A 17,418-nucleotide genomic window follows, 5' to 3' on the forward strand; every position below is an offset into this window, starting at 1 on the left:
AAGGGGTCGTATTTTGCTAAGCCAACTTTTATTTGTCTTTGGTACATTTATTTGTGTATTTGTACCCTAATAGTTCCAAAAGTTTGAATTTGAACCCTCCAGGTGCTGCAAAGCTATCTTTATATTCATTTTGGCAAAAATCAAGGGGATTTCTAAAACCTGTTTGAATTCCTGCTTAATTTGTTACGTCTATAACTAGTTACGTCACAACATATAAGGTCAAGACTTCTGACGAACATTTCTCCAAGTACGTCAGCAGCAGCGGTTGTAGTCCATACTGAAAATATGTCCAAACTTCGAGCCAATTACCTAAAATGCTCAATTGTTGGTTGAATAGGACAGAGCAGCAAAGCTAACAACCTGGAGGGGATGGGGCCTGAAGTGGCTCATGTGCATTTAAAGGGCCAGCGCTCAAAACGACCTTTTCTCATGTCATTACTCAGAAATAGGGTTGAAGATGGACCTGTGGAGTTGAATTAATGAAGAATTCAGACCCAAGCATAGCATTTACAGTTTATGTAGGCCACAGGCAAATGCTTTAAAATGCAGAATTCCATTTTTACAAAAAAAGCAAAATATCACTCCTTTAATGAGACTATTAGATAGTATGCTAGTAGACTGCTGGACTGCATACAAGCTGTTTTCAGACTGACCAGCCCAGTGTTGGAGCTGGTTCCTGCACCAGTTAGTCTGGGAAACAAAGTGCTTGCTTGAACGCCCCGTGTTCATACTATTATGCGCCCAAGATGCTTCTTTGACAGAGGGCATTGCTTCACCACCAAAAAAGGGAGATGTCGTATTGCTACTGTTTTGTCCCTCAACACTTACTGTGGATGTAGTAGGACTGATGCATGATGGGATAGGTTGTAGGAGAAGAACCTCATGTCTACAAGTGAATGTATGAGCGGCAATTGAGATGACACAGAACTCTCAAAAGATGTTTTTTACCCTCAGCCACACTGGCTGCAGGGTATTGTCATCAGTTGGTCGTCTGTCTGTCTGTCCGTCCGTCCGTCCAAAAACTTTGCCTTGCACTGACAAGTCAGGCCATTGGGGGCAGTAGTGCACCTGACAAGTCAGGCTGAGGGTTTTCAAGTGTGTACATGTTATGTTTATTTAACGCAACACAGAACATTACAACTCGGTTTCTCAGCCATTTTCCACACTCACGTTTTCTTGGTTTGTTTATTTTTCCGGTTGTGACCTGGATCAACCTGGTGACGTCCACTCATGTCGTCATGGTTTGCTTAGAAAAAATTAGTTTTACTTGGTGCCCATCGGGAACCAAATTTTCAGTTCCCGAACGCTCTGATTTTCAGTGTGAACACGTCAGCTGGTTCGAGATTAGGTACGGCACGGCATGGTTCTCTGTCAGCCTCACAGTTAGTGAGAGCTTTTTTTCCCAACACTGTCCAGACTGAACTCACATGTACACAAACATTAACAAGGATTAACACTGGACTGCACTACAGTATAAATGTGTACATGTATGGTGGTGGCCAAAGTTATTAGAACACCTGACAGATCTGAAAATACTGAACTTTTTTGCCTCCAAAACATGATGTCATTTTCACAATGTTCTTGAATCATGCAGATGGTTGGTTAGATCAAGCGAGGCCAGCTGTTTTTATTCACTTTTAACCTTACATGGGCAGGACAGACCTTGTATATTCAGGAGAATCACACAGTTGTGTCCTATGACTCATGATTAGTAGCAATTTAATCATAATCACATCTGACAATGACATGGAATTTGTCTTCTAATGTGAAGGAACATCATTGTGTGACATTATTATGGTTTAATTATGAGCCATTTGTAAGGAAAATTAGCTGGATCTCTTTATTAGCTAGCTCTGTTCTATGGTTTATAGAGCTTAATGAAGAATTTGTAGATACTTCATTCATTTTATGGATATTTTAATGGCCAAAGAAAAACAAGTGAAACCTCTTAAATATGCCAAGTGTTCCAATAATTTTGGCCACTACTGTAAACATAAACACAAATACAGTTTGTTGAACACATAGCATAATTGTCTAAGTCACAGGTGTCAAACATGCGGCCCGAGGGCCAAATCCGGCCCACCAAAGGGTCCAGTCCAGCCCTTGGGATCAATTTGTGAAATGCAACAATTACACTAAAGATATGAACAGTCCTTTTAGGTCAGGTTCTACATTCAGACCAGTTCAATCTCAAGTGGACAGGACCAGTAAAATACGATCCTAATAACAGAAATAATGACAACTCCAGTTTTTCTCTTTGTAAATGTAAATATTTTCATATTTTCATACATGCACATACACTAAAACAAAGTACAATTTTGCAAAAAATGTGAATAACCTGAACAAATATGAACAAACTGAAATGTCTTAAGAGAAGTAAGTACAGTTTTTACCAATATTCTGCCTGTTACTCTATGTTTTGTGTATTTGTAGATCCACTGTGATCTGTACATTATAATGTACATGTGTAAATGATAAACTGAGGCAGAATATTGTTAAAATTACACTTAGTCTTTTAGTTTGTTCATGTTATTCACATCTTTTGAAAGAATAGTTTGTAGATGTAAACCTTTTCATCATGTAAATGTACTTTTTTCGCTCTAAAACAGAGAAAAGTTTGGAGTTGACATTATTTATATATTATTATGTTATTATTTTACTGGTTCGGTCACTTCAGATCAAATTTAGCTGAATGTGGCCCCTGAACTAAAATGAGTTTGACACCCCTGGTCTAAGTCATATTTTTGGCCAAATTGTGATATCTGTATGAAGTGAAGCAGCAGTGTTAGGAGAGTAAAGTTCACAATTTGTGCCAAAATGGGCAATTATAGTATGAGTTTGACAATTTGTAACATTTTGTACAAACATACAACCATATTGCACAATGCACATTCTCTGGTTTATGAGTTTTTGTATGTATTTTCTATGTTAAATATTCCTGTATTCCCTGCTTGAGAGAAAGTTTTTGTGTATAATTCAAAATATCTCATTTCTATTGCACATCCTTTGTAGACACACTGTAAAAAAAATTCTGTTGTTTTTACAGAAAAAAAACTTGCAGCTGTGGTTTCCAGAACAATACTGTAAAAAACATCCAACTGTAAACATATTTACGGAGTAACATGTAGATTTAACATTTTAAACATGTAGATTTAACATTTTAAACATGTAGATTTAACTGGTAAATAGACTGCACTTATTTAGCACATTTTCTACACGTTCATGGTGTCCAAAGCACTTTCCAAATCCACCAGGTCCAACTGGAAGCAATTTAGGGTTCAATGTCTTCCATGGACACTTTGACATATGGACAGCCGGCGCCAGGAGTCGAACCACCAACCCTTTGGTTATTGGATGAGCTGCTCTACCAACTCTACCAACCCATTAATTTACAAATTTAAAATGTTACATTGTTAAATGTTTACTTTTTTTATAACTTTATATATATTAAAGCAAATATGCCGTTATTTCAACATTATGGTCTTGCAATTTAAATGGCACCACATTATATTTCAATTTACAGTTTTATTTTCTAAAAACAATAGAAATACATCATTTCTACATCCAAATCTGGTTTTGTTCACATACTCTTCCTGTAAAAACTACACCTATATTTCATTCAATTGTTAACACAAAAATCTTTTCAGATAAACAACTTTGCATTGTATTGTCACTTACAGTTTTTTATGTTACAATTTTACAACTTTTTGGTGTTAATTCTACATTCATTTTTTTACAGTGCAGTGTTAGGAGAGTAAAGTTCACAATTTGGCCAAAAATAGGCAATTATGTTATGAGTTTGACGATTTGTAACATTTTGCATTAACATACAATCATATTGCACAATGCACATTCACTGGTTTCTGCACTAAGAGTTTTTATATGTATTTTCTGTGTGAAATATCCCTGTATTCCCTGCTTGAGAGTAAGTTTTAGTGTATAATCCTAAATATGTCATTTCTATTGCACATCCTTTGTAGACATACCATGAGCACGTGTCAAATCTTACAGTACTTTCTCCTTTCCTCTTATTTTTTCGGACATGAATGCAAACTTTCCACGGCATTACTGTGGGTAAACACTTGATTTCACCTTGTTTGACTCAGCCTCTCCGTGGATGCTTCAGATGCGGGGCAGATGCAGCAGCTGGAAGTGGCCGGGGCTATTCACAATCATTGGCCACCTGAGATTGCAGTGTTTCTATCGATTGGGCCGACAGTGGGCTGATATTGACAAGTGCCGCGGTTATTCGAAGCTGTCGTAATCTTGCAGGCTGGGGCTTTTTAATTTAACGTCAGATCAAGTTTGACCAACGTTGTCCTGCCGCGACGGGTCCAATCGGAGTTCAGATCAGCTCCTTCTCCCCCCAACACAAGCCCACTCCTCCTCCTCTCTTTCCTCCCTCTCCTCCTCCTCTCTCTCTCTCTCTCTCTCTCTCTCTCTCTCTCCTCTCTCTCTCTCTCTCTCTCTCTCTCTTTTAGTTGCAAAAAATGCTCTGCAGCTGGGCAGCTCCTCAATGAACCTAATTGGTGCACTGTGAGCGACCATCATCTATCCAGTGGATTTCCATCGCGCACGGCTTCCATCCAGAACATATGAATCTGCTTCCACAGACCCTTGGAAGGAGTTGAACAGACCGGTCGGAGAAAATGGCACAACGCGTGGTTTTGTTTCTACTGTGGCTGACTGACAGATCATTCGGAGGTTTTCCTAATCAGATAAATATCGGTAAGTGTTTTTTTTTTTTTTTTGCCACCATTTAGAATAAACTGCGGCTGTAGAGATGAATGGAAGACTGAACATTTACTGGGGAGTGCGGCTGTACGTGCGCGGAGCTTTTGCGCATAATAGAGACTAACTTGATTTTCTACATGTGTGGCACTGCAAGATTCTATACATTCTGTAAAGCTATCTAGATGATATGATAGCCTGGTGGTAACTCTATAGCACTGGAAATAAGTAGTGATAAGAGGAACGGAGGTGGGTCTGAAGAGTTCCAGACAGACGCACTGGTCTGACATGATCCTGGTCTTCCATGGAACTGGTATTTAGTCTGTTTTATGGTTCTGTGGATGGAGCAGTGTGTGGTCTGTGCTCACAGAGTAAAATCTAGTCCCAAGATGATAGTTGACTGCGTGTGTGTGTGTGTGTGTGTGTGTGTGTGTGCGCGCGCGCGTGTGTGATCTTTCATCTGTTCCAGGGGGATTGTTCATGCGTTCCACGGTGCAGGAACACAGCGCGTTCAGGTTCGCTGTCCAACTCTACAACACCAACCAAAACACCACTGAAAAGCCTTTCCACCTTAACTACAATGTCGACAACCTCGAGTCGTCCAACAGCTTTTCAGTCACCCATGCGTGTAAGTGTGCCTCTATTTCACTCATGTCCAGATTCCCGCTCCTGCTGTCCGAGGAGAATGAGCAGAATTATTTATGTCAAACTCATATGGATGGACCTTATATTATAGAGGTTTACAGCTCAATCCACAGGGAGCAGAGAAGTTCAGTTCAGTCGAACACAGACCACCACACTCTCTGATCAGTTCACACTAAACTAGTTTTGCATTCTTGTTACAGTATAATCTTATTTATTTATTTCATCATCATTATTTAAAACACAAAATGAATAAATCCCTTTTAACATGCTTTTTTTTTTCTTGCAATACTGTCGTAGACTTTGGCTATGGTTAGAAACTACTGTGTTTATAGCAGTGTCAATGAGGTTTTAAGAGGTGATATTTTACAAACAGGTGGATGCCACATTGTAAAATAAGTTCCCTTGGCAACATGTTGTGTACATGATGGCCTTGAAAAGAGAATACAGCCAATTACATAAACCCTGTGTCAAGGACTCGGTGACTTCATATTTTGCTCCATGAAAGAAAACTGGATGGAAGCAGATTTGAAAATATCCATGCTGTAATCACACATGAGTCATTTTTAGAGAATTGGCTGAGAACATAGTATATAAGTTGTTGTTGTTTCCACTGCATACAAGACTTTAAGCATATTTATGTGCAGATTGTATTCCATGGTGCAACTGCTACACAGACTGTGAACCTTTTTTCCACCTTCCTGTGGCTGCAGTTTCCTGATTTCAATAGAAACAGAACTGACAAAAGGGGAAGAAATAGAGTCGTGAATGGCATTTTGTAGTGTCATTTTAAATGAGTTCATTTGGCTGAATGGGGGCTTCGGAGACATGCAGGTCTGTCTAGTTTTGGTGTCTCTAACCCCGGTGTGGCATGGTCATAATGGCCCCTCTGACTCCTCATGTGACAGAGCATCTCCGCCTGCTCCATCCTCTGACTTCCCCTGTGTTACAGAGCATCTCCCCCAGCATTGCAGAGTCAGCTCATTAGCACCCAGCCCTCATAGCACCTTACCGTGCTGTCATTGGGTGAAAGGGGAAAAAAATCCATAGCTCCCCAACCAACGCCAGCAAATGAGTTAGGCTCAGACCTGCAGAGGAGGTGGGTCTGAGCAGTGAGAGAGATGAAGCAGAGCGTCATATCACAGGCAGCAGAGCTGCAAGTGCCCTAACGAAGGCATCCATAAGAAACAATAAGCAAATGAGAGTGAATAAATAATAGATAGTGCTGTGCAATTTCACGCATGTTGAAGAGGAAGGGAAGCATAGGAGAAAAAGGCTTGATATCAGAATCTAATTAATTTCAGGGCCAGACAGAGCTTTAGTGAGAGGAAGGGGTTCCTGTGGGAGCCATGGCCCCGTTTCGTGTTTCTCGCTGCCACGTCTTAGCATCTCCATCAAGAGCACTGTCTCAGGACTGCCTTGAACTTCACATACAAAAAAATTGGGGGCTTTTAATGATGCAAAGAAGCCAGTCCTTAAAAGAAATGTGTGTAAAGTGATGCAAAAAAGAGAGGAGAGTTGTCAAATGTCATTATAATGTGTGAGCATCTCATGTTTTGATGTACATATTAATAAGCTGCTGTGCTTAAAAATGTCTCTGTTTGTTGAATGTGGAGTCAACTGCATCATTCACTTATATACTTAAGTTTTTTACTCAAACAACGTATATTAATTGATAATCAAGAAAGCTTTGAAGAAAGACGGTTTCTAAATCAGTCTCAGATGCAGTTGTCTTTCAGTTCTGATTTGTGTAATGTATGAACTAAGACTTTTTTTTAACATAGCACCCTGAGAGCCTTGTCTTGTCAAGCTGAGCTCACAAACAGCAGACAGCTCATGCTGAGTTCACAACAGTCCACAAGCACCTCAAATTGTCTCTACCAATGTAGTGAACAAAATAGAGATGATGGTTAAATATCACTTATCTGCTGACTTCCAGACCTTTGAGGCTTTGCCTCCAGTGACTAAAAACCTTCTGTGTTCTGGAGTTTTACATTTGTCAGCACTGTTGTTTGTTCTGCAAGCTGTCACAGTTATTTAGTGTACATTTAAATTTCCTTTGTCATCAATAGCCCCATGTGGGTGACTCAGACCTTTGTCAGCAATAGCACACATCTATTTATGATTGGGCAGTCTGAATACGATTTTTACAGAAGGGGAAAGTAAAGTCTATTTTAAGACAAATGTCTTTGTTTGATCAAGATGAGGTCTGGCTGCATAAGGTCCTGCAGAAGTTTTGAAATGACAGATTTTTTTGAGTCGTCACTGTTCATGAGAATGATGTTATCTAGTTTTAGTATGCACTGACTGTTTCATCCTGGGGTGGATAGTGTTACAGCCTTCTACTGTGCATCACTATGTGGATCACTCCCCCTCATTTGCTGTACATCCTTTAGTAGTAATATAATAGAGGTAGTAAAAGAGGATGTGCACATTGTAATTCAGTTTAAACTTACTGAAGGTTATTTTGCTTTTTAGTAAGAAAATATGGAAATTCTTCGGTTATAATGAAGGCAGAGTCTTGTGTCAGAACAAATTCTTTTAAGTTAGTTTAAAGCGTTTTGTTATTAATTGAATTAGTGACCAGCAGCAAAACAATGTGTGTCTTCAGTTAACCTCAAGGCTTGGCTTTGTACTACTGCAGAATGGTATGTACTGTTTGGTGGCAACACTGTTGTTGCTTTGAAGTGACATCAGAAATTGTGAAATGTGTAATTACCAGAGCTGGGGTCCATAATGGCTGTGGAAGGTAGGAGTCAGGTATGCTCACAGTAAAGACAGCAGTAGTTCAAAGCAAAGGGTTCCAGTTTGAAGAAAGCAGAGCAGACAGCATTAATGTTCCTGATGGTCACGGCTAGCCAACTTAATGACACCTCCATCCTTTTCTCTCCTGTTTACCCTTCTTCTTATTCTCCCTGTACCTGAGGCAAAAAACAAGCATCAAGCGCCCTCCGCCTTTTCCTGCCACGCTGTTTATTAGATTACTCGCCTTGATTCCTGTTAAAGGCAAATTTTGCGATGCTTGGCTTTTGAATCTCATCTCCCTATTCCTCATTTCTCATTCTGTCATTAAGCTAATGGTCTGTGTCCCCTCTGCCAGCCTTTTTACATGTGCCTACCCCTCTTTTATTGAATCCTCCAGGTCCTTAAACCCTGGCAGTAGCAGATGCTTCTTTGGCTGCATCATTCAGCCACCTTCTCCCACTGCTCTAGCTACTGAAGAGGAAACTGCCTCACGCCAAGTGTATGGAAAGGAAGACAGGATAAAACAAGAGTCACTGTGATTGCATTTGTCATTTCCAGAGGCAAGACAGAGGAGAGGGAGAAAGAGAGAAAAGCAGACTGACTGTGACGTGCAATGTTTCTTATAGAAGAAGAGGAGAGAGGCAGTTAACTTCGGTTTGTGTGAAACACAGTGAACTCATATGATGCTGTTACTGAAACTCGCACTGCAGTGAAATATGGTCAGTGAGAATTAATGTGCAGCCAAATAAATTCTCAGACTATACAGATTATTTATGTAGTGATTTATGGGTGGATGTTGCATTGTGCATAATGTAGGATCTACAAAATGAGGAGCACCCTTATTGACAATATGGCACCAGATGGCATTGCACTGACATGAAAGAAACTCCATCAGATTAATAATTTTACACAAATTGCGCACCTTAACCCTTTAAACTCTAACCCTAAAATGGTCCGCCTGGACTGTTTTTCTTATTTTGACGAACTAGAAAATATGCTATGTGTGAGTCCGTTTGTCTATTTTTCCAGAGCACTTTTTTTTTTCCAGATCTTTCTAAATCTAGCAATTGTTTACAATTTACTGCATGTTATACTGAAAAACAGCTTCTTCTCAGGCTTCTAGTACAGACATGAGTGAAATTACCGTAATGACCCAATAAAACCTACAAAGCGCAATGTCTGAGGTTTCACAAACCGTTGGAATTTTTCCAATTGCACAAATGGTGAAAGAGTTACAGCCATCCAAACTGCATTTGCACAGGGCATGTCAGTGATAACACATCAGGATTTAAAGAGTTAATTCTCTTCTTCACTGACCTTAACACCTGCCTAAAGAGACCTTGTATTGCATGTGTTGCCCAGAAACACCTAAAGTCTATTTACTCCGGCGGCTTACACCATGACTGAGCACATGTGGCAAAAGGCATATGTGTGTTACCAAATCTTTCACATGTACTGCTGCAGCTTTTGGGCCTGTTGTTGCTCTTGTGTGAATGGATGGTAAACAAAGCGTTAGGGAGACATGTTTTTCTAGCACGTGGCCTGACAGAGACAGGCTACGGTCGAGAAAGCTCCTCAGGTGATTGTAGTAGTGCCACACTTCTTGTTCTTGCAGACTGTAACTCAGCTTGAAAGGTGTGACCGAGGAAACATGGCGGTGGAAAAGAGAGGGGTAAAGGAGTAGTGGGAGGACACGGATGAAGCCTGCTTTAAAAAAAAACAAACAAGAGAAACATTTGAGAAACATTTTAAAATATGTTTACATTAGTCTGTTTAGGTGTATTTCTCATATTATAAGACTGTGAGTAGCCATTTTTAACAGATGTTCTGCTACATTGCTGTTGTGAACGCCCCACATTATTCTGTCTTTCTCTGTTTATAATGTAATAATGCTGTGTGTATGTGTGTGTATATCTGAGCTGACCAGGTTTCCAGTATCAGAAGCATGACACAAAAGCCTCAGCATCTAGAGCAGGGGTGTCAAACTCATTTTAGTTCAGGGGCCACATACAGCCTAATATGATACGAAGTGGGCTGGGACCAGTAAAATAATATAAATAATAGGATGATAACGTTTGAGTGAAAAAGTAAAATTTCGTAATGAAAATGTTTATATCCACGAATTGTACTCAAACATAACATGAACAAATATGAACAACCTGAAAATTCTTAAGTAAAATAAGTGCAATGTTAACGATATTACACCTTAGTTTTATCATTTATACATATGCATCACAACTGTGGATCTAAAAATACACAAAACATTACATAACAGGCAGAATATTATTAAAATTCCACATACTTCTCTTCTCTCTTAAGAGATTTCAGGTTATTCCCTTTTTTTTCTTTTTTATAAAAAGCTAGTCTGTAAATGTGAACATTTGTGTAATTTTACATTTTTTACACTAAAACAAAGAGAAAAATGTACAGTTATCATTATTTATACGTTATTATGATAGTATTTTACTGGTCTGATCATTTTTAGATTGAATTGACCTAAAATGATTTTAATATCCTTGATTGTTAATATCTTCAGTGTAATTTTTGCATTTCACAAATTCATTCCAGGGGACGGATTGAACCCTTTGTCGGGCCGGATTTGGCCCCCAGGCTGCATGTTTGACACCTGTGATCGAGAGCGACAAATAACATACTGCATACCTGTGGGGCTTTCAAAACAGCACTGGCACTGGCCTGGTCCTCTGCTCACAGTGGACCGTGCTGTCTCCCCAGTTTGCAGACTTTTTTTGACAGCAGGGTTATGGCTCCTGTGGGTGAGCTGCTGCTTCTTCACAGATTTTTAAATCCCCCGGTAGCAGGTCACACACATAACACGTCATCAAAACCTCGCGCTCCTCTGCCACAATGCCAGCTAACCCTTTTACACACATGTCGATTCAGCTCTATGGCTACCTCTGCGGTTGGCTTAAAGATGGAAGAATGATGCCCATTCATTCCGTGTTTGTACCTTTTATACCGCATCAAGTTTCTCACCAGGGCTGTGTAAAAGGACTAGTCACTGGTGGGTGCTGACAAAACGCATGTTCCTGTAACTTGCATTATTAAACTTTCATATCAAGGGTTGGGGTTAGGTTACGGTTATAGGTAAGTCTCCAGGAAAATCCCTTTAAACACATGGACACACAGTATTTGTGTATGCATGACTGTTATAGAGAGAGACAGAGATAAAGAGAGATTGTGGGGGTTGTACTGGGACATGCCATCACAGTCCAGCTGTGTTGGAGGCACAGATGGAGGTTTGTTTATGGTTTATGGACAGACAGGCATGTGCATATGCATGCTCACACACACATCAGCAAACACACGTTTAACTTTCTGAAGGCATATGTCTTCCCACATGCATAGACACATTCTATCTTCCTCTCCACGTCTGTTTTAAAGTAAATCTTAGTATTTTTTCAGTAAAGCTCCTAAGACACGCTGCTTTGTTCATGCTAAGTAAAGGTCATGGTAAATATATCGGTAGCTCGCCGTGCAAAGAATAAATAAAAAATAAATAAATAAAAGCTTTTGCAGAAACAGGAGGTCCTTTAAAAAATGCTATCCACAGAACAATGAGCATTAGGTGTATGTGAACTGCACCGTGACTGTGCAGTAAAGCCACTGAGGGAAACACGAACCACCATTCAGTAACATAATTATCTGATTTTGAGGACAGCAGGCCACACAGTCTCAGAGGTTTGTGGAGGTGGCTTGATGTGGGCCTCAGTCAGATGAGTGGTACAGTAAGGGCTTTGGATGAGGTTACATGCTCTGGGAACTGTGAGGTCTCTGAGAAGGGAGCCCAGCGTCAGCAGACGAGGGTGACTGACAGCACAGCAGAGGAGGGAAAGGCAGAGGGTGAAGTCTGTGTCACAAAAATATGTATGCTGTTGAGTTTTTGTTCAATTCAATTAACGTATTAATTCCGATGACATTTAATCAGCACAGTGCATGTATCTGTATGTGGTACTGATGAGGTGCTGTAATATATCATACATTTCAGTTTTCTGGAAGTCTTGGCATGTTTACAGTAACTGGTGCTGTTTGCTTTGGCCACATTATGCAAAAGCTTTTTCTACAGCAAATATATAAAAGGCTGGAAAAATTCCAAAGGCCAAATCTCCAAAGGGAAAATTATTTTGACCTAATTTTCTGGCCATGAGTTGCCCTCCTCTGTATATATATTTTTTTATTTTTCCAAAGCAGGCACACGGCTAAAGCTGTAATGAGATTCAGAATAGAAAACATAAAACACACTCCAAGGCAGATTCAACACAATTAATTTTTAATCAGAATATCAAAAGATCCTCTTAAACCCAACCTGAGGAGAAGTGTAGCTGTCGGAGTGTTGTTTGTCTTGGAATCAATGACGCTGGCAGATGTTGTTTGATATAACAACAGCTTTCCTCCCTCACTGCTGCGGTGGCTTCAAATCTCCATATATCTTTCACAAACACTGGGCATTTGGCCATTTCAGAATCTGTGGAATATGAGAAGCATACACTGTAGGGAGACATTTTTGATTTTTAAGAGCAGTAAATCAGCAGTGAAATCTAAATTTTTTTTTTTTTTTTCCCTGTGGTCCAGACTATTATCAATCTTTTGTGCTCCGACCTACAGGGGGGATGTTGGGCCTTCAAATTTCCTATTGATTTCCTTTATCTTTCATCTTTTATTTTATTTTTTTTTCCTTGGGCAAATATGATGAATTGAGAGCAGGGACAGATTATAGATGGACTATCGCGGCATCATGAGGATATTACCTCCCTACAGCTGGCAACGATTATTCCAAACAGACAGTCTAACTAGCCCCAGTGATGACTGATATAACCTATGTACTGATCAAGCTTCATTAGATAGATTTTTATATTGTCGTCCACAGCTGGATGATAAAACCCCTGACATTACCTTTAACCAATAAGCCAAGGAAAGATTTAAGAATAATTTGTAAAACACTGACCCAGATGGCAAACCCATGAAGGCAAGGCGGAGATCAAGCCCCTTCCGTCGGAAGACATGATGCAACATGACAGCCCATCTATGCTCCACACATCTGTTCACCACTGTTCAAATAATAGGGTTTCTGAACTATAAGTCAACAATGACAGGGTGAGTCTGTGTTCTCTTATTGAAGATGATATCAGCAGTGCGTTGTGATGAAGAAGAGGAGCTGACTGACCATATAAAAAGCAGTGATAAACACTATGAGAGTCCAAACAGTAGGAGACACACAATCTCAGTGGTGCATTAAACATATTCACTGCTGTGCTCCGTGCAAGGAAAAACTGTTTATGATAAGAAAAAGCTTGTACATGGTGGTGCATTTTAAATAAAATGAACAGGGGGGCAAGCTGCTATTGTGGACTATTCATCTCAGGTGCATCAGGGATATGACTGCTAGCAGCCGAGCTCTATGAGATGGCTGCTTTCCATTTTGTTTTCTCAATGAGCAAAACCTCTCAAGGAGAGTGGGCTATGTCGTTTACGGTGGAGATTATTTTTCATTTCCAAATGTCATTTACCCTTATGCACCAGTTTGTGAAAAGGCAGGGAAGAGGATGGCAAAGAGGATGAAAGTGGGAGAGAATTTCAAAACTTCATGTAAAGATCTTTGACATTACAGTCAGCATTTTCTTTTAGAATTCCTCTTCCTTTCTGTCTTTCTCATTTCTATCTCTTTTTATTAAATTTAATCTCTCCCACAAAGCCCATTACTGCTATGTTCTCGCAGCAGTTGCAGTCACACTCAGCTAGCTATTGGCCATTCACTAGACTCCCTTACAATACCCGTAATCACTGAATCAGTAATCCCCTACTTGAGCTGGAATAGCACATCCGCATCTGAAGTTGCTGCATTGGTCTGGCTTCAGTGGGTCCTAAAGAAAAAGGGAACTTTCTAGTCTTCCTCAGTAAGAGCTGCTGACTGCATTGTCCTAGCCAAGGTCAGACAGCTTATAAAAAAAAACAGTTTTCAGCGATTTATTATTTTCTGGGGAAAACAAGGGAAAGGCATTAATTGGCTTCACTGTCTAATCTTGTTGGTTCGCTCAGACTGTTTTTAGCTGTTTAGCTTGGTTTTTTTTTTCCTCTGCATGTGTGTGGTTGTGTATGATTTCTGCACTAAGGGAGTCAAATATTCAAGAGGACATCAGACGGTATTGGGATGAATACAAAACATCAACAGGGAATGTCATGATGTACTCTCCCAACTTGTAAATATTGGATCACAGTGCAACGGGGCTTCCAGCTTCCAGCTTTCCGTCTGCCGACTGAGCAGATTGATCTGCACGTTTCTGGCCTGTTTCAAAAGAGGCAGTCGCAAGCAGAGCCCTGCCAAAGCTGCATGTGTGTGCAGAAACAAGGGCTCCATCATAACTGATTGCTTGTGACAGTTCACAGTCGCCAGGCCACTGAAGCATCATAACCTTGTGAAACTACTGTATGGGCACTCTAGCATATACAGGCTGAAGGAGAGGAGAAGAAAGATATATATTAGCATATTTCTTGCAGTACCACAGAGATGCAAATAAGACCACGAATAGTCTTGGTTAATATTAAACACGTCTTATATAATGAAAGACATAATGCAGACCAACACCTCTGGAGACAGGTTGAATTTATAGACAATTACAGCGTCTGTGATCGCAACTGAAGATTGAAGATCCCAGCAATGTCACTAAAGGGTCTGTTGATGTGTTGGAATAAACTGCTGATGACACAGAAACAGAAATATCCTGCAGCAGGCAACAAACCCAGGCCGCTTGATTACCTTTAGTTGTGTCATCACCACAATGAGTGCCAATGTATTTCTGATTGTTCACTGATTCACACTTAATTTTAATCTAATTTACATGAATGCTGGAAGAATAGCTCATCAAGTGCTTGTGAATGTATGTTAAGATTTGCTTTGACTCATCTCCTGCTTGGACGTCAAGGAGGCGGCTACTGTTGCTCTTTGTCGCTTTTTCTACTATTCTAGCTTGATTGTGTTTGTAGGTGTGAAGCAGAAAAAAAAAAACGCCTTTAATTGTGACGCAGTGGTGGGATCTTACTTGAACATGGTTCTTACAGCGGTTCTCCTGTCCTTAGCGCTCGCTATGCCCATGAGTGAGAATTAAGTGAACATGATGTGCTCGCTCAGCCATGACCCTCCTCTGTTTCTCCCTCCAATGGTTAATTCGTTGTTGTGCTAATGCTGTTGTGCGGCTCTTGCCATTTTCACACATGGCTACGTAAAACCTGTGGGCGGTTGCTCCAAGGCTGCTTGTGTGTCCATGCATGACTGTGTGATGAAATATTGAAGGGCTCTACCGTTGACCACTGGGAAGCCCGTGGCACGATTCTTGTCCCTTAATTTTATTTTTTCATCTTTTCTTTATCTCAGTGGCATGGCTTTATTTTCCACAGCATGGCGTGCAGATCAGGAAGGCAACCTCATCTGGACCCATGACAGAGCTAATCCATCGCAGCTGCAGAATGAAAAGGCTGTTTGGAGTGAATTCATTCCAAAGGCCTCAATGGAAAGCTTCTCTCAGATGCCAGTGCCCTTTGCAGCCCTGACAGTGCTAGAATATGATGAAAAAGGACTTTGGAGAGTTCAGTGGCTTAGCTATGTTTATGAGAAAAGGGAATAGTGCAAAATTGAGGTGCAGTGTTGAAGATGCAGAGATGAAGTGACCAACCATGGTGTTTGTGTATGCCGGTGCAGTCTGCATGTGTGTGTGTAAAGAAAGTGATGTGAACTGGATTGTAAGTAGCACTGAAACTCCCCCATTTTCTCTCCACAACTAAACTGAGTAGAGTTTGTCCAGACTATGCTGTCTGTTGATGTTTGAGGCTTTACACCTCTGCAGATAAATTGGACAGAGCAGATCACCAGTGTCCGGAAGTAGCACAATGTTCACTTTGAAATGTACCTTATATGAAGGAAAGGATGAAAGATTAAAGTATCTTGCTTTGTCTAGTGTCAGTTTGCAGTGAAACTTAACATCATACCTGCCTTAACCCTTTATTGGGCACGTGACTACTACTGGTGGTAATTTCCGCATATATTTTAGGACAGTGACAGCAATACTTACAGTGAGGCAACAATCTCAGGTCCAATGTGGTCTACAGGGTCTGTAAGGTCCACCTCTGCATGAACAGTGAGTGTAACAACTTTATTACGCTGCAAAAATCTAAATCTTACCAAGTGTATTTTTCTCATTTCTAGTCAAAATATCTCATCACATTTAAAATAAGACATGATCGCCTAAAGAGTAACTTGTAAGTGAGATATAAGAACTTATTTTTAGACAATAGGTTTTGAAAATCTTATTTCAAGAAATCTTACCAAGATAATTTTCACTTGTTCCATTATGCAGATTTTTTGGTTGAATTAAGCCAAAAAATCTTGAATTAAGCAAAAAATATCTGCCAATGGAACAAGTGAAAATTATCTTTGTAAGATTTCTTGAAATAAGATTTTCAAGACCTATTGTCTAAAAATAAGTTCTTATATCTCACTGAAAAATTACTCTTTAGGTGATTATGTCAGAAATGAGAAAAATACACTTGGTAAGATTTTTGATTTTTGCAGTGTAAGTACCAGGAAGTAATGGTACTGATGTAAGTAATGATGTTCAAAGGGATAAGACAAATCTCTGCTGGGGCGCCACTCCTAATTGTGGACCCCATGGAAGGTAAACATTGTGGGCCCCTTCAGAAAAGAAATTATCTGTCAATCTGTCATCGGAGCGGCCGGGGGGGGGGTTTGAACGCCCTGCAACAACTGAAGGTATGGGCGTGAAATGTCCCACTCCCAGGTTCTATGCCTCTCTTCTACTGTGACACGAAATCATCACAACTTCTAACCTATATCCACTGGGCCCCCTGGAAATGCTGAGACACATGAATTTGTCATCCCCCCCCCCCCCCCCGTTTACAGTGCCCCAGGGTGTCTTTATCAGCACTTATATTGTTGGAATGTTCTCAAAGTGGTGTTCTAATGTTCTAAAATACATGTTCCTTTCACCTTACATGTGTTTTTCTTGTATTTTTTTTATATTTACCTCTTGTATTTTTTTTTCTTTGTCACTTGCGGGTAAGGAACCAAATATGGTAACTTCATTGAACTTGATTTTCTACATAACAGTAAAAAATTTTGAACCATTGTCTTGTTATGTCCTCCGATAGCACACTAAGGTTGAAATGTTGATTTTCAGAGTATTTCTGTGAGTGTCCTATAAAGGGTTAAATATGCCAAGGGGCACAGGGAAGTGTCATCAAAATCATTTTATGTTTGCTTTCTTTCTTGAA

General features: G+C 40.1%; 1 protein-coding gene across 6 annotated transcripts in view; it reads left to right on the forward strand.

The window, feature by feature from the left end:
• Positions 1–4,433: 4,433 nt before the first annotated feature.
• LOC115427558 (glutamate receptor 3) overlaps positions 4,434–17,418 on the forward strand; it is a 99,216-nt gene continuing 86,231 nt past the window's right edge. For 3 of the 6 annotated variants that reach the window (XR_003936505.1, XM_030146149.1, XM_030146150.1), the window contains exons 1-2: positions 4,438–4,728; positions 5,201–5,359. Coding sequence is in view for 5 of the 6 variants with exons in the window: in XM_030146149.1 (XP_030002009.1) it covers positions 4,650–4,728; positions 5,201–5,359 (238 nt within the window). In the remaining variant the exon portion in view is untranslated. Of the gene's footprint in view, positions 4,729–5,200; positions 5,360–17,418 lie in introns of all 6 variants that reach the window. The other 3 variants (XM_030146146.1, XM_030146148.1, XM_030146147.1) reach the window with 3 other exon arrangements.

Source organism: Sphaeramia orbicularis, chromosome 10, assembly GCF_902148855.1.
Source record: "Sphaeramia orbicularis chromosome 10, fSphaOr1.1, whole genome shotgun sequence".
NCBI lineage: Eukaryota > Metazoa > Chordata > Actinopteri > Kurtiformes > Apogonidae > Sphaeramia > Sphaeramia orbicularis.